The 19,778-nt window shown below is 31.9% G+C and overlaps 3 protein-coding genes across 8 annotated transcripts in view; 1 reads left to right on the forward strand and 2 right to left on the reverse strand.

Annotated features, from left to right (window-relative positions):
- The window catches only part of LOC106102352 (ejaculatory bulb-specific protein 3-like), a 6,895-nt gene extending 1,725 nt beyond the window's left edge, over nt 1-5,170 (forward strand). The window contains exons 1-4 of one of the 4 annotated variants that reach the window (XM_013281789.1): nt 2,642-2,821; nt 3,464-3,575; nt 3,740-3,921; nt 4,843-5,170. In XM_013281789.1, the coding sequence (XP_013137243.1) occupies nt 3,744-3,921; nt 4,843-5,027 (363 nt within the window). In that variant the 5' untranslated portion in view covers nt 2,642-2,821; nt 3,464-3,575; nt 3,740-3,743 and the 3' untranslated portion in view covers nt 5,028-5,170. Of the gene's footprint in view, nt 1-2,641; nt 2,822-3,440; nt 3,576-3,739; nt 3,922-4,842 lie in introns of those variants that run through there. The other 3 variants (XM_013281788.1, XM_013281790.1, XM_013281791.1) reach the window with 3 other exon arrangements.
- Nucleotides 5,171-7,131: 1,961 nt separating this feature from the next.
- LOC106102601 (ejaculatory bulb-specific protein 3-like) lies at nt 7,132-10,996 on the reverse strand. 3 transcript variants are annotated; one of them, XM_013282129.1, is made up of 3 exons: nt 10,937-10,996; nt 8,667-8,860; nt 7,132-7,597 (listed from the first exon to the last, which is right to left on the reverse strand). In XM_013282129.1, exons 2-3 carry the CDS (start codon nt 8,845-8,847, stop codon nt 7,413-7,415), a joined length of 366 nt encoding a protein of 121 aa, XP_013137583.1. In that variant the 5' UTR covers nt 8,848-8,860; nt 10,937-10,996; the 3' UTR covers nt 7,132-7,412. The 3 variants fall into 3 exon arrangements, with proteins under 3 accessions (XP_013137583.1, XP_013137581.1, XP_013137582.1); XM_013282127.1 differs by lacking the exon at nt 10,937-10,996 and adding an exon at nt 9,253-9,334; XM_013282128.1 differs by lacking the exon at nt 10,937-10,996 and adding an exon at nt 8,963-9,045.
- A 3,131-nt stretch (nt 10,997-14,127) lies between these two features.
- Nucleotides 14,128-19,311, reverse strand: LOC106102110. The gene is made up of 6 exons (XM_013281519.1): nt 19,206-19,311; nt 18,459-18,654; nt 17,402-17,574; nt 17,172-17,175; nt 15,434-15,631; nt 14,128-14,402 (listed from the first exon to the last, which is right to left on the reverse strand). The coding sequence occupies exons 1-6, from the start codon at nt 19,263-19,265 to the stop codon at nt 14,218-14,220; spliced, it is 816 nt and encodes a 271-aa protein (XP_013136973.1). The 5' UTR covers nt 19,266-19,311; the 3' UTR covers nt 14,128-14,217.
- Between the last annotated feature and the right edge of the window lie 467 nt (nt 19,312-19,778).

Here is a 19,778-nt window from a genome sequence, read left to right on the forward strand (position 1 = left end):
ATATAACAATATACCTCATCCTTATACTTCTCAACTAAATAATAAATTTTTTCACTACCAATAATAAAAATTTAAACATTTCCCCCTTCATCCCTAAATTTTGTGATCTTATTTCTTGAACTAAACACAATATAATACTTTTATAATAAAACTAAAATAAAACAAAACTATTAAATAAACCAACAAAACACAAAGGAAAAACTACTAAAGAGACATAAGAAAATTTCCAAAACAACTGTAAATTTTTTTTTTTTCTAAAGATTTCAATACTTCACAACTTACAACTTCGTCTAATGAAAAATAAATAATTATGTTACAATCACCCCCTTAATTATTTATTTTCAAATGAAAACACCCCCTTAATTTTTGAAATATCTGTTTCGTACACTTGAACTCACCTGATTATGTATATGTTATATACAATTTTCATACATGTATGTCCTTTCGTACTACATTTGCTACATTATTTTTGTAGTATTCACCTATATCCAAATCAATGTTTATTTTCCGAATTTCTTGTGTTTCCCACAATTTCTTCATTAATTCTATTCTTTTAAACTAATCCTCTCATCAATATTCTTCTTAAATTTTCCACCAGATTTTCATGCTTCATTGGCATTTCTGTCATTTGTTTCAGCTTCAATTGTTTCATTTTTTTTTCTTTTCCAGTATCTATTTCTTCAAAACTGACAATTCTTCCTATTTCTTCTCGACTTTCATTTCCTTTACTCTCTCCCTCTCAATAATCTCTCCCTGGTACCATCTTCTCTTCACCTTCTCGAACTTCATAAACTCTGGTACAACTTTTCCTTCCATATCTCCTTCTCGAACTTTTATCTATTTTCTATACTTTCTTCATTCTTCAAATATTTGCTGAATCCATCTTGGTTGCCATGCATATTTTTAATCAACAATCTGGTTGCTATGGTTATTTTCTTGTTTCAAATTCTTCGTAAAAATTAATAAATTTTAAAACTTCAAATATCCTGGGCCCATAACCCGTTGGACGGTTACTTTCCCCCGTCCGGGGCTCTGGAGGTGTGGGGCTATTGAAACACTTTCTTCTAGTTAATCATCATTATATTTAAAATATCTGAACCATATTTTATACAATGTTTTATTAGTCCTTCAATGTTACTTGTTCCGTGTCGAGATGTGAAGTCTAACTATATTTCAGCAAATGTAGAATTCTTAGGGTGAGTTGCACCATATCGCCGGTTACCGTTAAAGTTAAAATTATTTGAAATGGTAATATTGGGAATAATCTTAAAATTTACTAAGGATGAGTTACATTAACTAACTATAAACCTTAACCAGCACATTCCCGATGGTTACGTCTTCGGATGTTCATGATATTCGCTACACCAGTTTTGCGCTGGTCAAAATGACGTCATATTAGACACTAATCATAACCGCCCGATTTTGGGCGGTTATAGTTAGCGTTACGGTTAGTGTCAGTTCGGTAGTGTCAACTGTCACAAGCTCTTATCTTCAAAAGCACAAATAATGGAAAAAGTATTGGAAAAAGAAAATATCTACTATTATCCTATACGTAATCCAGAAGAATAAAGTCTTGCGTGCTCGGAAATAATGGATTTCCAAGATGGAACTCGAAATTTGGCCAAACATTCAGTTTGGACAAATTTCGAGTGTCTAAGGCCATAGCAACAGCGCTTGTCCCTTTTCTCTTATTTAAAAAAATGTCCTCCATAAAAGGTCAATTTATAATATGGAAAATAAATAAGATGCATTTATATTTGTATAATTTTATTGCTTCATTTTTGCTACATATTTGAGTAGTAAAGTAAATACAGTTTCAATAATGGCCCAAACTAGTTTATTTTCACAAGAGTTTGCCATTTTCTCCATCTTCGTGGGCAAAAAGTTTATTTCACTATAAAATACCATGCGTATGATACATAAATATAATCGGCGAAACATGAATTTCCAAACATTTTAATTTACGTAAATGTCATTCTTGACACCAACTTGACACTTTAGTGACATTCAGGTTTAAATGTTTCCATTGTAAAAACGAAAAACACATAAAACCTCTGTGAGAATATGTTTTTGCACTTGTAACCCTATTATAACTTTTACGATAACCGGCGATTTGATGCAACTCACCCTTAATAATTTAAATTATACATTATTCTAATATTAAAAAAACATCCTTAATGTGTACAGTGTTGCCTGCCAGTATACAAACATATAAAAACTCCAACAGAATTAACCTAAAACAGAGATTTCTAGTTCTAAGAAAATCTATTTACATATTCACTACTGTTTCATATTTATCTGTTTACTTAGTAGTTAATTTGTATTCAATATGCATCTCGTATTCCGGTTTATGTTGGCAAGGACTTTGTAGTTTCTATCGACTTGATATTTCTGTGATTCAAGTGGTCCAGCAGGATAGTTTAAATATTTATTTTATTATTAAGCATCACACATGTAAATATCTATAATTTTCTGAATGTTAATTTAATTAATATGTGTTCTAATTAGAAAAATCAAATGACAAACTTCTTAAAGAAACTGCTTATTAATTCCAAACCTTTAAAAACATTTTTGAACCTTTTCTTCTTCGTTCTTTGTTTTGCTGTCATCAGATATGTTGACAGAATCAACGTATACACGATACAACGAATAAATATATGTATCAATACATCGGCATATCAGCTATGGTGTCTCCTTTGCTTATTTTTATCATATCATAGCGCCTGCAGCAACTTTTACTGCAATGTTTATTTTTCCAGCTCCTGTTGAAATATTTTTGGCATGTTTTTACTTTTACAACATTGCATTATCAATTAATGAGGTTTGTTCAATTCGATACAATAATCGCAAGGTATCACATATGTATAAGTAAAGCTATATGTATCCAAAATAAAAAGCGGTATAAAGCAGTTCGATAAAACTGTCTTTATGCTTGGGAAACGATACATTAACGGAAGTGGACACATCGCGGAACTTCCGCAGATAATACGGAAACGGAGGCCATTCACATCATTACTTGTCATTGTGTACTTATAAATCGTCATCTTTATTACTTCCATTATGGATGTTCCATAGATCTATACAACCATGTATCTTTAGCTTATGAATATTAAGCTTTGAAATTGTAGGCAACAGTCTTAAATTTAGGCAAAAACATATACCGTCAGTGGCAGTAGCAGGCAACTATCAAGGTTCAACGAGGTCGTGGTATTTTCCCTTGTCAAACTAGCCTCTCTTAATATAATTAGTATTTATTATACAAGGTATTATAAAATTGGTAATGACTACACTTTTAAATAAATTTTATATAAATTTGGTAAATATCCCTTATCGTACAATCAAATGATTCGTCTAACAATGATATTGAAGGTCGCTGCAGTATCGAACAACATATCATTTGATAAAAATCTAGACGATACAATTGTAATGTCCACAGACAAAATTATTCATTAACTTATTTTAGGAATTATGAAAATTGTTTATTTCCCCTCATCTTTACTATAAAATGGTTAACATTTCAAAATAAAATACATATCAGTGACCGAGGTTCAAAAATCATCAGGAGTACAGTGCAGGTAAAATAAATATATAATCAATTTAAAACATCGCTAGTAACCCTAATATTTTTTTCTATAACTGATACCGCGAACGTACGCGACTGTACATACTTCTTAGTAGCTATAGCACAATGTTTAAAAAGTGTATTATTAAGTCATAATTTCATATATTTCTTTTCTAGAACAATGGTGTTCCTAAGCCTTATCCTCGCGTTGCTGATTCCCACCGCGCTGAGCTATGACGCTGCTTATGACAGAGTTGATGCAAACAAAGTGCTTGCCGACGACACCTTGTTCAGATCTTACATAGATTGCTTCCTCGACAGAAAACCATGCACCGCTGAATTCTCTGAGGAATTTAAAAGTTTGTATTCTTTTCCAAATGGAAACTAAACTATAGATATAACAAATATTCATTGCTAATTCAAATACAAAATGGTATTCCACGTTTTTTTTTCAATGCAAGTTTCTCATCCGTTACGTATAATAAAATTGAAGCAATATTTGTTTTGTATAGTCTAATTTAAAAAAAAAAAAACTTAGTGTGCAAGATCGTTGTAATATTAACAGAATAATTTAAAACATATCATTTTGTGCATTATTGTAAAATATGAAAATATGTGCCTTAGTTAATAATAACGTAATAACAGGACGTATAATGTTACGAGAGAAACGTATTCCTGAAATTTGATCACATCAAACTTTCTTCATCGGCTCTAGGAAACTGAGGAAGAGATTCTATTACATGCCTGTTATTCATGTATGTGAGTCATAACTACAATAACATGTGATACGTTGGCTTCCTACAAAAATTAAAATAAATAACCGATTAGTATGTCAATCAGATGGTCTGTTAAGAAAATCACGTCTGATCTCATCAGCATATTGAATACATGTAAACAGTGTTAACCAGATAAATACTAAATTACTTTAAAACATTTACAGATATTGTGGCACTTAAACATACTAATATTATAAATGCGAAAGTTTAGATGGATGGATGTTTGTTAGAGTTTGTAGCCTAAACGGCTGAACGGATTTCGTTGAAATTTGGTATAGATACAGAGGATAGGCTGGAAAAACACATAGGCTACGCCCTTTTGATTTTTTAATTCCACAGGAGTCGCGGGTGAAATATAGTTTATAATACAAATAACGAAAGCATTTAAGTTCAATTTACTTTATAGTTATCGGTCAATAACTATTTCTACAAACTGTTATTTAACTTATCTTTGTTCATTTAGTACCAAAACAACTAATCATATTTTCGACATATTTATTCCAGAAATTCTACCTGAAGTTATTAAAGAAGCATGCGCTAAATGTTCCGAACCGCAAAAGAAAAACGTAAGGAAGATTGTTAAAGCACTTTACGAGAAATATCCCGATGATGCTATCCAATTCACGGAGAAATATGATCCTAAACGAGAATACGAAACTGCTTTCGCCGCGTTCGTTGCTGAAGAGTAAATGGATTATTTAGACATTACAAAGTATTTATTGCCTGTAATTTAAAAAAATGACGGCAATAAATTATTAATCGCTGTCCTATAACGAATTATGGCTATGTTGTATTGTGTAATTTTATGATCACTTAATGGAGCATTACTTAATAAAATTGTGTGCTAAAAACATTCTTTGTTTGTGTGGTTCATTTCCTCTGTGAAGTGCAAATGTCAAAATTACCCTTACCATAATAACCTTGCTTCCTTAATGTTGGCAGCTTGTAGTTTATGGTCCCTTTCCCACATTAGAGTTTTTGTCCAATTTATTTACCCCCTAAGTTTTACAGTGTGAAAATATATAACCTAAATCGTAACTTAAGTGTAGGGATTTTTAATAAAGAAAGTGTTATTCAAAATATGCTATGATTGCTGACATCTTACGCCACAAAGTAGTGTGTGTTTACGCTTTATTATATTAGTATAGAAGTATAGATAGATAAGACATAAGAAAATTCTTATGTCTTCTTCTTCTTAATCAATTGTACTAATTCCGAAGTAGAGTCAAACACAGAACATAATAAAAATGGAATGAGACAAGAATGTATATTTATGTAACGTATTAACTCAAAAACAGCTGAGATTGATTTAATAAATCTTTTACCATTAGACAATAATTTCACTAAGTAACAAAGGCTAAATTTAATATTGTTATAACGTATTTCAAAATTAAATGTCCACCTGTACGAAGCGGGGACGTATCAATAGGTATTTATTACTTTACGAGTTTTTAATTTAGTGTACATTGTTAGCGTTAGTTGTTAGTTCATTTATAAAAAAGTTAGCCCTGATGCCAGTAACTGAAGCATTTCAAGCAATCGCTAACTTGTACCTACAAGTATTTGTAATAGGATATACCCCTCATTAATATTCAACTAGTGTTTCATTGGGTATATTATTGCAGATGGAAATCCCGACTTTTATTTCGACAGTAACATAAATCGATCGTGTACTTTAGGTTATAAATTTCTCAGTGAATGAAATGTTCTGGTTTATTTGTTAACCAGCTGTTCCCGTGCGGCTTCATCCGCATGATATTATAAAAAAAAAACATTTTATTATTTACATTTGTCAAATTCTCAATTGTAAATGTCTAAGTTACCGTTGCCATAATAACCTTGCTTCTTTAATGTTGGCAGCTTATAGTTTATAGTCCCTTTCTCACAAGGAGGTTTATTCCAATTTACTTAACCCATAAGTTTAGAAGTGTAAAAATATATGGCCTAAGTGTGTCGTAAGTGTAGGGTTTTTTTATTAAAGAAAGAATTATTCAGAAATATGCTGATTGCTGACATCCTACGTCACAAAGTAGTGTGTGTTTACTGCTCTTTACGCTTCATTATATTAGTATAGATTATAGATATAGATAGATTAATGTAGAGTTATATTAAATTAAAAGTTGAAAGTGCATATTCGGATCCACTGATGGGCTCAGAACCTATCCTAAGGTAGATGTGTCGAGGCCATACTCAATGTAACTTGCAAAGTGCGGTTTGGTTACCCTTAACTTGGCAGAATTTTATTTTTTCGAATATCAAAATAATATTCATAGCACTTAACCTTGATGACCCAAAGTGTTTAGAAAAAAAAATTGATGTATCTCTACAGATACACTACCAAGAAAAGGGCTAATTCACAAGGTACTTTCTTCGCCGATATGTGTAGTTTACACGTTACTATATTTTCCTTCACGTTTCCCCTATCATGGCAATTATTTAACAATATACTGGGTTCCGAGTATGACAAAATGACCCAAGAGTAAAAATTCAGTTGATTTTATTTTGATATTTGACATTTAACTCCAGTTTGTCCACAATATTGTCAAGATTAACTATAATTTCAGTGTCGTAAAGCCTAACGATGCGGAATAGTTGCGTTGCTTGTTATAAGATAGTTATACAACGATGTCTGTCTTACGTCAGAGGTGCTGCGAGCTGGCGCAAGCGGCCCGCTGCGATTGACACACAAACACACATGCAACCGACCGGCTCGCAAACTTGCTCAACGCCTAAATGCCAGCCGTTCACCTAATTCGGCCAGGGGTGCTTGGATCGATAAAAAACAATACATTTTATACAATTGTTTATTATTTTCAGTCTAACTTTTCATCTTCGTAATAAATAATAATATGTTTTAAGCTTAAAAAATTGTTTTTGAAATAACATAAGAGAGCATTTTTGTGGCTTAAAATATTATTCGAGTTTTCTAGTTCCTATAATCTCATTATTTAAAGTTTAAAATTGCGTGACAATAAAGATTGAGTATTTTAACAAATTGGTAACAATACTTTTCATAGGAATAAAACTTATTTTAACTTAGTGAATAACTTAGATTAAATTTGAAATGAATAAGTTTAGCTGCCCTGGATGAATTTATCGAAATTCGCGCGGTGTTTGCCGCTGGGGTCGTTTTTCTTGACAAGTTCCTCCCATTTCTCGGGGTACTTCTGTTGTATGGCTTTGATTACTTTCCTTATGTTGAGCTTCTGTTTTTCAGTGCATTTTCCGCAGTTTGTCTCAATTGACTCGGGTAGAGCTTCTGCAAATAAAAACAGATATGTTTAATAAAAACCCGTCTATACGAATGTTACAATTTTTTCCTTAATATAAATAAAATTATAGTTTTTAGTAATAAAAATATCTGCAAAACCATCAATTTTCTAGTGACTAATGTTGTAAAAAACAAAATTTCAATAACATCCATGTTTGTAAATCCTTGATTAACTCAATAACAAAACAAACAAACAAAAATGTTACGTAAATAGTTGTTTTAGGTACATTTTACATACATACGTTATTTTTACTTAACAATTATGTAAACGTTTACCATATATGGGAAGTGGATAACCTCAAATAAGTGTCGTCTAGTTGTAGGGTAACAGTTGCCTTGACCTCGACCGTTTTATGCAAAAATTATACTCCGCTTGACTTAATCTGTGTTATAAAGTGGAACGTTTTCTGCATAGACAATGTAGCGGATTCTAATCGACGATTAGATTTAACATTCATAAAGTAAATGTTAAATTACTTCTTAAGAGATCGATTAACATACGATTATACGTTGAATTATATTTGTTTCAATGGTTTGTATTGAAAATTTATTGATTTTTTAAACGTGAGCTTTAACCGTTTTAAAATTATTAATTTTTTAATAAATTAAATTGAAATGGCACTAAGTTAAATTAAGAAGAGTTATAGGCATAGTTATTGTTTTGTTTGTAATTGTAAAGAGTGATCGTAAGTTAAATAAGTGAATTGCCAAGTTTACTCAACCTACTTAAGTTTTACCTCACATAAAATAATACTTTAAGGTTATCAACTTAAAGGAACTTTTAAATCATATTAACTATTTAGGCTGTATCTACACTAAAGGTAAAAAGGTATTTTGTCTGTAATGAACACAATACTATGGTCACTACAAATGTTGCTTAAGATATTACCAGATAGCCCTCAACTCGAATTAAAGCATCGAAAATCTAATGTTGTGAAATATTTAAAGATTTTTTTATTCCTTGCTTGTTCAAAAATGTTTTTGCTAAAACTTTTAATACACTAAACTTTTAATAAATCTAGTAGTTGTGTTAGTAAATTGATAACAAAGTACTTACTTTTAAAGTCCGTGCCCTCAGCTGTGCATCTGCCTTTATCTAGGAAACAGTTTATGTATGACTTGAGCAGTCTTTCGTTACCAATCAACGTGTCGACATCAAAATTGTCATATTTTGAGTTATATTTCTCCGCCGCGAACACCGACAATACCACGCAAGCTAACACCACCAGAGTTTTCATTTTGAAGTTAATTCTGTAATCACAAGTAAATTCAAATTAAATATACTATGTAGAGTATACTATTCGTATGCGTCTTGTCCCGAATAATAAACGAAGAAATCTGTTCATCAGCTACCTTGAGGGACGACGAACGTTTGACTTGAATCTAAATTAGTACTGCCTCAGTGTACGCAGTATTTGAACTTAAATATGCCACAAGCAAGGTTATAAAGTTTTATTACTAACAAAATAATAAGTTAATTTACGTAAATATACTATAGATTAAAAAAAATATTAACATAATTTGTCTGTTACTTGAAATTTGTAAAAAAATCACTAAGTACAATTATGATAACACGTTATGAACACAAATCACAATATTCGGCGTGTTAGATTACAATGGCCGACAACAGTTCGTTCACCCACCTTTTACTCTATAGTAGACCCAATGAACTAGCGACCATTGAAAGCGACAGTGCTTTTATATTGTCGCTGATTAACCCACTACCTTCCTCGTCGTGCAGACCACTTGCGCCCCTTGCCCGACATTCAACTTTGAACCTTTCGCCTTTAATTACACGGATCGTTTTTAAAATAAAATACAACTATAGGAGGGCCCTCTATAGTTCTTCTGGCTATGTTTTATAGTGGACAGTTTGTTGACTATACCAGGAAATCGTCTTAAGCAATAATTGCTTGAATTTTTTTAAGGAAAATATAAAAAAGGTAATTTTTAACTTTAAAAAAATTCTAAAATAATTAGCATGTTTTAAACTGTACAACTACGTTGTGGTAATTAAGGAAGAGAGCCTCAGAAAGAAGAAAATGAAAACAATTAAGCACGTGTTTGCGTCATAGTAATTCTGAAACCTTACCCGAAATGGTAAATAAGCCAAAATAAACAAATAACATTGACTCAGAAGATGATAGAAATAAAGATATAATTGTGCATAATTTATGTACAGTTTATTTAAAAAATAGAGAACATTGTATATTTAATTGGTGATGAAAAAACTTATCCCTTCTTTTGGAATAAAACCAATGAACTAGTAAAAAAAATCCTTGAAAAGTGTTATTTACCGTGAAGTGGAACGAGCAGAGCTTTGAAATATTACAAGTTTATTACATAACCGTTGTTTATTTTGCACAGAGGCCTTTGACATAAACAATTTATATAATAAAAGCTCAGTTTAAAGTAAAAAAGAGGACTGCAAAATTCGATACACATGGATTTGAATTACAGATCATTTTGTGAAAATTTACAGACAAGTTAAGTATCGTGAAATATATGAGGTTAACTAATTTAATGTAAGCATTGATAAATTTCGACTAATGTTTTAAAAATCCCTGTTTAACTATAATTTGTTTCAATCGGTACGATGTGTAAGAGTAAGAAAGTTATGAATGGAATGGATTCAGTTTATCCATTCCATTCAAAACTTCACAGCTTTTTTATTTCTAAGTCCTTAGTATATTGAAATTTGCTACTTCATAATCATCTCTTGTCTTCATATATTAACTTTGTCCTTATGCCGACTTCATGGTATTAGTTCCTACTCTACTCGGATTAAGTTTATTCAATTACTAGCTGTTCACGTGCGGCTTCATCCACGTGAAATTATAAAAACTTTATTTTTTGTTTACATTTGTCAAATTCTCGATTGCAAATGTCAAAATTACCATTACCGTAATACAATAACCTAGCTTCTTTAATGTTGGCAGCTTTTAGTTTATGGTCCCTTTCTCTATTTATTTACCACCTGAGTTTAAAAGTGTGAAAATATTCAGCCTAAAGCGTGTCGTGAGTGTAGGGCTTTTTATTAAAGTAAGAATTATTGAATAACAAGCTGTGATTGCTGAGAACCTACGGCACAAAGTAGTGTGTGTTTACGCTTATTATATTAGTATAGATATCTACATCGTTATTCATCGGTAACTTGAAAAACGATAGGATCACACTAACAGCCAAAGTCTGTTTGAGCATTACCGGCACCCAAGATTTAGCCTGTGGCGCCTCTATATCCCTTTTGCTAGGCGTCCTGGAAGGTCGCACCACTTTAACCCTACCCTTATGCCGGTATTACTATTCATTAAAAAATATTACACTTACTTATAGCTATACTGCAAACTTAAGCTGTAGAAATTGCTTCGAGGAATCTTTCGAAATACATATTTTGAGGATCAAGTTTCCGTTTGAGTTCATCTCGACTGTCAGGTAAATATTTGTCAAAGGCTTCGAATGTATTGCGCGCCAGGCGTCTTTGAGACGGCGAACACTTCGCACAAGCCGACGTCACCACTTCAGGTAATATCACTAAAACCACATGTTAAGTAAATTATACAAAAAAAAACAGCCAAATAATTGAATAGATCCATTAAACGTTGATTGAGTACTTAAGTATTTTCTTACAAACAATCAAATGGTTTTTACGTCGACGTTTGTATTTTTTAATTATATCGATGTTTATTACAAAACTAGCTGTTCCTGTGCGACTTCATCCGCATGAAGTTATGAAAATTTTACATTTGTCAAATTATCAATTACAAATGTCAAAATGACATGACATGATGACAACCTTGTTTCCTTGATGTTGGCAGCAACTTATGATCTCTTTCCCACATTAGTATTTTTATCCAAAATATTTACCCCATAAGTTTAATGGCGTTAAAATATATAGCCTAAAGCGTGACGGAAGTGTAGGGCTTTTGATTAAAAAATGAATTATTCAAAAATATGCTGTAATTGCTGACATCTTAGGCAACAAAGAATTGTGTGTTTACGCTTTATTATAATAGTATAGATAAATAAAAATAACAATGGGAAATATAAAGTTATTGATTGATTATTATTGATCTCAATTAAATTAATGCATAAAAATAAATTTATTTCCATTGACAATCAAGATTCACTTGTCATTGACAACAACGATGGAGTTTTAAACATAAATACTATTAAACATTGTTACAATATGATATTGGAACATAATGTACCAATATATTTGTTGAACATTTCGTAAGACACGGACCAGGTTAATACTGTATCGTGTCGTTATTTCATTGCGCTGCTCCCAAAACCCAAAATTAAAGAAACTTTCATCATAGTTCCTTACACGACGTACTAGAATTGCCTTAACCTGCCAGTTTATCTCGCCAGTTTTACATACGTACCAGTATCAAAAAATATAAGTATTATCTAATAAAAATATTTAAAACATAGATTGTGGTTTTGTCTTTGAGCCATTATTATTATATCCTTGGGAATTTTAATTTTATTATATGCAGATAATAATAATTGTGAAGGTGAAGTTTGTGCGAAAAGTCATTAGCAACTAATTGTTCATGAATCATGATTTTTTAGTGATTAATCGAGATTTTTTAATCCCTGTATATAATTTATGATTTACTACTTTTCAGGTTAATTTTCGTAAAGTCAATCATGAATTAATGATCGATTATCATTCAATAACATTTTTTTTTATATTTTACCACGATCCCACCCATCCCACGATGCGGTCGACGCTAATTAAATAAGAGATTTAAAAAGCACAATAGGTTATTTTAATAATGAACATTAAATAATACAATCCGATTAATTAATTATAAATTATTCAAAAGATTAATTAAGTTACTCCACTGTATTTTAAGTACATCAATTTAAACTTACATTTAAACACCCTTCCTACCGGTGTACAAGGTCCTTTATCTAAAAAACAATTGATATACTTCGTCAATAATCGTGGATTTTGAAACAAATTATCCAAATCGTAGTAGTCGTATCTCCGATCATAATATTTATCCTCAGAGGAAACAAACAAAGGAAATAACACGACGAACACAAGCACAACCACTTGCATACTAACTGTTGATTGATATTCTATTAAAATATCCTTTGAATAGATCCACACAAATGACTTTGCCGTTCTATAACATCGTATTTAATACCTTAGAACAGTTACCCACACGTAACCTTCGAAATATATGAAGAGGACACATGAGGATGCAAAAACATTCATTATGATCTAATTATTTATTTAAATACTTAAAATATCTGACAAATTATCTTAATGTATGCATACAGATTTTAATGTATAATCTAAAGAGACTCTCTATGTTAAATGGAAATTCTTATTCTATCTATAATACACCAATAGGTTACGCTATCATTAGGAAGACAATAATGACTGAAACAAGGAATGGATATAGTCCGAACCTAGAGAACGTTAACCTCATGCGCCCCCACATAGACTGCGATGAGAGGGTCATAATGATCTTTAGGTTTAGGCTTTAGTCTATGTAGTTAAAAGGTGGCAAACAAGCTTTCTTGCACCGTTAGAACGCATACTCTTGACGTAACCCGATGTACAACTCACGTCGTGATGATAATCAACGTCTTCATATCCATAGCCTTCTGCCATTCACGTGGATTCGGCGACCAAGGTTTGATAAACCTTAATGTTTTTGCATCATTTTTACGGTCGACCGCCTGTCTGACGTCAGAGATTTAGTATATTTTAAATTTCAATCTATAATAAAGCGTAAACACACACTTTGTTGCCTTAGATGTCAGCAATTACAGCATATTTTTGAATAATTATTTTTTAATATAAAGCCCTATACTTACGTCACGCTTTAGGCTATATATTTTAACGCCATTAAATTTAGGGGGTAAATATTTTGTACGAAAACTTTAATGTGGGAACAAGACCATAAGTTGCTGCCATTCATCACGGAAGCAAGATTGCCATAATAAGGTAATTGGTATTTTGACATTTGCAATTGAGAATTTGACAAATGCAAACAATAAATTTATAATTTCATGCGGATGAAGCCGCATGGGAACAGCTAGTTACTTATGAAGTAACAGACTTTAAGTAAGCACGATGATGAGTCACAATTGTCATTGTAATGTGTTTGTAATAAAACTAAAACATTTATGGTCTGGCTGTTGACAATAGAAGTTGCCTGATTCACAGACCACTAATTACAATTAATGAAACAAAACAAAGCCGATGTAACTTAATGTTTGTAATCATTATCGTATGATTGATTTTATTGCTGAAACATTTGTGTCCAAAATTGACTCTATGGAAATTCAAAATTGTCGTCTTAAACTCTACGAGGGAGGATCGGAGGAACACCACTGAGGGAATGGGAGCCTACACTACACGCCCATTAGGCCATATGTAAGGTTGATTGACTGTACAAATATCTTTGAATGTCTTTGCACAAACATATGTGCAGTTTGCATCAACGATGCCGTCCTTAAATTAAGATGATGAAGGGTTTTATAAAACAAGAAAAAAGATTGTTATTATGTGTACTATTCTATGATACGTTTATTATTATGATATTGTTTTTTTTTTAAATCGATTTCTTTAGTTTCACGTAGCTTTAAGACTTTGAAATGGCAGCTACAAGTTTAGCGTAATGCTTAGAATCTGGGTCGTATTTTTTCTTAAGGGCCTTGAGGTCTTCAGGTGCTTTCTTTTCGCATTCCTCTAGGAATCGCTTAAAGATGTGTTTCTGTGCTGCCGTGCACTTAGCACACGCGTTTTCGAACGCCTCAGGCATGTCATCTGTAAAATAAGTAACAAGTTAAAAAAAAACAATATTAGTGATTACTGTAATGCGACGGGGGTTTTTACAGATATTTAACAATATCTAATATTTAAAAAAAATGTGTAATCCAGCTGAAGGTGTATCACTGTTAAGTAATTCGTATACTTTCATTTTGACATTTTCAATTGAATTTGACAAATGTAATCAATAAAACAATTTTCATAATTTCATGCGAATGAAGTCGCACGGGAACAGCTAGTTACAAATAAAAAAGAAAGTGTGTTTTGGCTGTAAGTTACCTTAATATCAAGCGTACAATGACCTCTAAATCGTCACTGCTAGATTGGTTTCTTGTTTTGTTTTATAATAACAAAACATCTAAGCTCTAAGCAATATCACGTAGACAATCTTTAAAGTAATCAAAACTGTAATACTAAATAAAAATACATTTATTCGTACCCAAAATCATTCTAACTTATATCCAAAATTGGTTAGTTTTAAATACCACTTTCAGCGAGTTGAACAATTAATTTAACAGGTTTTATATTTAAGTACCATTCCGGCGGATGTACGTCTGTTCTGGTAATTGTTGAAGTAAATGTGTATATGTATAATATTAACTGTTTAAATTCAAGGAAAATAAAAAAAAAACAGTCTTGTTACGGTTTTACTGAACGCATACAGAGGTTTTCTTTTATCTAATCTAACCAATATTAGAAATGCGAAAGTTTAGATGGATGGATGGATGGATGGGTGAATTTGTTAGAATTTTAAGCCTAAACGGCTGGATGGATTTCAATGAAATTTGGCACAGATGTAGAGGATAGTCTGGAAAAACACATAGGCTACTCACTTTTAATTTATATAATTGCACGCTGACGAAGTCGCGGGCGAAATCTAGTATTATAATCTATATAACTTAAAGCTAAATCCTAGAAAATATATTCCTTTAAACGAAATTAGTGATTAGTTACTAATTAACGTTAAAATATATTCACTTATGTTTAGCCATAGAGTTTTTAATACTGGAATGAAACAAAAAACTTACTTTTAAAATCAGCTTGTACTTCGTCGCACGGTTTCTTATCATTAAAGCAATCTAAGAAGGATATTAATGTAGGCAAATCTCGAACAACCGCCTCAATATCGAGATTATCATTCTCTGTACTATAAGTCTCGGCTGCGACGACCGCCATCAAAATCGGCAACAACAATATGCACTTCATATTTAATTCGCACGAAGATTCTGGAAAATAATTGAAAACCAGTATAATTTAAATCTAAAACACCATTCACAACGAGTGCCTTTGCCTTATTAAAGTCTAAAAGATTCTTAAAGTAATTAAAAATGTAATTTATCGTAAGTAAATATTATTTAAGTCACAACAAATGTACCGTGTTGTTATCTCTCTTTGTGAAAGAGAATTGAAGGATAAGAATGGAGTCTGTTAGCTTCGCACAAACCAAACAACATTTATCGCAAGACAGTTATGTCGATTACAATTCTAATAACAATAATTAATTATTAATAACAACATATCTTTATATTAATTCATGAAGCGTTATACCTAAATAATGATAACGCAATATCCATTGTAACAAATATAATTATAATTTAACATTATAGAATGTTCTAGTAGGGAGGTAGGTAGGGAGTAGGATAAGGTGGGGGAGATGATTACAGAATGTTCTAGACTTACAATAATCGAAACTAGTTATATCTATGTTAATTTAATACCTAGATATTTGTTAATACGTTTATTGCAATTTATATTTACATTAAAGGCACTATTTTAAAGTATTATTCAACTTACGTGAGTCCACGTTTACACACAACACGTTTTAAAATGCTGAGATCAAAAATTGTGCATTCGAACAAGGTTGTTTGTATAGTGAAAATTCTCACGACTCGCTCTGTTTTTATATCTACAACCAACTTGAGTGAGACTTTTTGTTACAAGTATTTAATGTGGTTGTCATTATTTTGATATTTCATCCCGCATTTAAATGATTTTAGTCGCGATTTCTGTTCATTACTTATGTTGTAGGATATGCTTTTTGTTGCATTGTTATAGTTCCTTCGTTCCATAAATATTTAAGCATGTCTTAGTAATAACACATGTAATAGAATGTAACGCCAGTAAATTTTAATATACCTACATACAGAATTGATTATGCTTTTTAAGATAAAGTTATGTTGGATAAGTAAATAATATAATGAACCACATAGAATTTTTTACTTTGGCGCCTATGGCTGTTTTTATCTTCGGCTTTTTTATATAAAACACATTGATAACAGCGCCATCTAGTTAAAAACTACTAACTTAAATCTAAGTTGAGCTATATTAACATTTTTTCACGCAACATAAGTTTTATTTTATTTAAAAAAACTATTTTGTGTGTCCGAGAGATTGACTAATGCTTGAAGGTTATTGAATATTGGAGGTTCGCCAGTCTTCGTGGTAAACAATAATCTATCGAAAACAATCGCCTTCTATTTACTGCATTTAACTAAATTCGACAAAAGATGATGAAACTTCTTTATAAACAGGTAAATATTATTTGCGAGCACTTAGCCTATTCTAAATAAGAATCGTAATAAACTTTGATACTTTTTTTTACTTTTTTTTTTGATTTGTCACTGTTTGCCTTGAAGATTTTACAACTCCACCGAGCTTGAGGTGGCCGAACGCAGATGGCGCTCAGCCTAAACCTCGTTTATGAGTAACTAAGCTCAAGGGCTCCCTCAGGAGTCTCGGCTCGGGCCGTTACTTCGTTATTATAACCGGACTGGACGTTATTTATAACAGAATAGAATATTATCATAATATTATTTTATTTCCTCGCAGTTATTCGTTAAAGTGAGTTGGAGTAGTGTTAAAATTTTAGTTATTTTTAAAATGTCATGAAATATGGCAAATAGATACAGAAACTACAAAATCGATTCAAGAATTAAATAAAATATATTTTATTGTTAAAAAAAGGTTCATTAACATTTGATTATTCAAGCTTTAGCCAGAGCTGCGTCTAGGGCCTCGAAAAGTTTGCCAGTGGGGTCGAACTGTTTCTTGAGAGCGTTGTATTCCTCAGGGAAGTTCTCGTTCAAGCCGTCGAGGAATATTTTCAACTTCTTCTTCTGAGTTGGATTACACTTTTCACAGGCTTCGCGCACGACTTCGGGCAGCTTGGCTGTAAGAAGATAATATTGTTATAACCGCATTGTTCTTGTTCCACTTCATCTAATGATGACGTGCATCAGATTTCTTCCTCCAGATTTATCTATCACTAGTTATTTTAGTCGCCACTCTGAGATTGGTACTCTCTTCTTAACCCTATCACTTTTGTAGCAGTTCATATCTGATATACTCATTGATAAAACGATGAAATCAGTACTAAAGATGTATTTTTTTATTGTACTAGCAAACGAGGAGAGAACTATTAAGTGATCAGCACATCTCAATCTGCGCCAAGACAAAATCGTGGTTGTCGAACCCTCACTGTAGTAGATATACAAAATAGATTATAATTTTCGTGTGGTATGAAAGCTAGTCCTACATTATGAATTCCATAGATTATACAATAAAATATGTCCTACTAGCTTTCGCTCGCGACTCCTTCAGTGTGTTCTTCCAGACTATGCTCTATATCTATGCAGATTTCATCTAGATCAAGAATGAAACAGTGGTAGAGCCCGCTTTTCCGCGTTTCGTATGATGAGTGTGGTGCCGGAGGCCTAATTTTAGTCCCTTTCCCTTTCCACCATATTTTTAAGAGGAAAGGATGGGAAGGAAAAGTGGATTTGACAGTGGAGGAGACGCATATGAACAGAAATGACATCTTTACGTGCGTTTCCACCTCCGTCAATGAAGGGTAGGCAACGCATCTGCAATTGCGGATGTATATGAGCAGCGGTCGCTTTCCATTTCGGTGGATTCAGGTGACCGCTTGCTCGTTTGCCACCTTATATTATAAAAAAAAAGATCCGTTCATCCCTTTAGGCTACAATGTCTAACAAACATCCATCCATTTAAACTTTCGCATTTATAATATAAATAAGATAGAAATAAACTTACATTTAAAATCTTGTGTCAGTTTGGTGCAAGGAGCTTTTTCGGTGAAGCAATCGATGAATTTTTGCAGTTCATTCTTATCAGCGACAATCGCTGCGATGTCCAGGTCGTCGTGTTCCGTACTGTACGCATAAGTGGTGGCCAAGCCCACCAACACTGTAAGTGCCACGATCGTCTTCATATTGGAGGTGGATTTTATCTGGAAATGAATAAAATACGTAAAGACCATACATAATTCTAGTTCCCCAATGCATAAAGTTAATACATAGCTTGCACTTGTAAAATATATTTCGAAAGTGGAAATTACAAACAAGTTAATTAACGTTTATTCTTTACTAGCTTTCGTCTGCGACTCCGTCCGCGGTAAATAAAAAAAACAAAATTGAATAGCCTATGTCTTCTTCCAGACTATCTTCTACATCTATACCAAATTTCATCGAAACCCCTTCAGCCGATTTGACTACAAACTTTAACAAAAATCCATCCATCCATCTAAACTTTCGCATTTATATTATTAGTAAGAAGTAAGATATATTTCAAACAGATCCAATACAAAAAAATCAACAAATCTTGTAAGGAATTAGTAGACTCGAATCAAAGTTAAAAGCTAAATTATACAAACGGCTTTGTAGTCTTAAATCATAACAAGTGATTTTTTTTTAATTTGCTCCATCCAACAACAGTATTCTATAAATAAATATTGACATAAATAAATTAATATTATTGTAATAAATATCCTATATAACTTACATGAATTGTGAACTCAACTGATGATGATTTCAAGTTGCAAATACTTTTATAGTCCTGCATTCAATAGACTTTTTTACATACACACATGCCAAATCTATGGATGACGTAGTCTTTTGCAGTCCGTGCCTTGACGATTCAATCGTTTTTTCTCTGAGGTTCTTTAATAAAATAACCGCGTATTTAAATGAATAAAACAACCTGTGACATGAATTATTAAAGTTTTTTATTTCAGTTAAGCTTATTTTATTTTCCTTGATGCACTTAGACATAGATAGACTGACCTATGGACAGATATAACAGTAATAAACTTATCAATATTAAAACAAGGGTTCCTATCATATCAATATAGAGTACATTACACTTTGTAATGTTTACTTAAGTAATTTATCTTTTAAATATAACACTCTCACCTTTACACCAATAATAATTTTACATTTTAAAGCCACATTATCAATCATTTAAAAATGTTTAGGTCCTGTCCCACCACTGTCTGATAGCGGCTCAGATAGTTTAAAAACTACGTCACGGTAAGGTAACAAAATCCGATATTTGCACCACGTTATAGCTTGTTAT

Source organism: Papilio polytes, unplaced genomic scaffold, assembly GCF_000836215.1.
Source record: "Papilio polytes unplaced genomic scaffold, Ppol_1.0 DF823923.1, whole genome shotgun sequence".
Taxonomy (NCBI): domain Eukaryota; kingdom Metazoa; phylum Arthropoda; class Insecta; order Lepidoptera; family Papilionidae; genus Papilio; species Papilio polytes.

Bases quoted from the DNA above. Each gene is read 5' to 3' on its own strand.
- LOC106102601 (XM_013282129.1), bottom strand. From the start codon at position 8,847: ATGAAAACTCTGGTGGTGTTAGCTTGCGTGGTATTGTCGGTGTTCGCG. The intron at 7,598-8,666 runs GTAAGTACTTTG...TTTTATTTGCAG, and splicing joins TGAGGGCACGGACTTTAAAA to AAGCTCTACCCGAGTCAATT.
- LOC106102110 (XM_013281519.1), bottom strand. From the start codon at position 19,265: ATGCAGGACTATAAAAGTATTTGCAACTTGAAATCATCATCAGTTGAG. The intron at 17,575-18,458 runs GTAAGTTTATTT...ATCTTCTTACAG, and splicing joins ACTGACACAAGATTTTAAAT to CCAAGCTGCCCGAAGTCGTG. The intron at 14,403-15,433 runs GTAAGTTTTTTG...CTTATTTTACAG, and splicing joins AGTACAAGCTGATTTTAAAA to ATGACATGCCTGAGGCGTTC.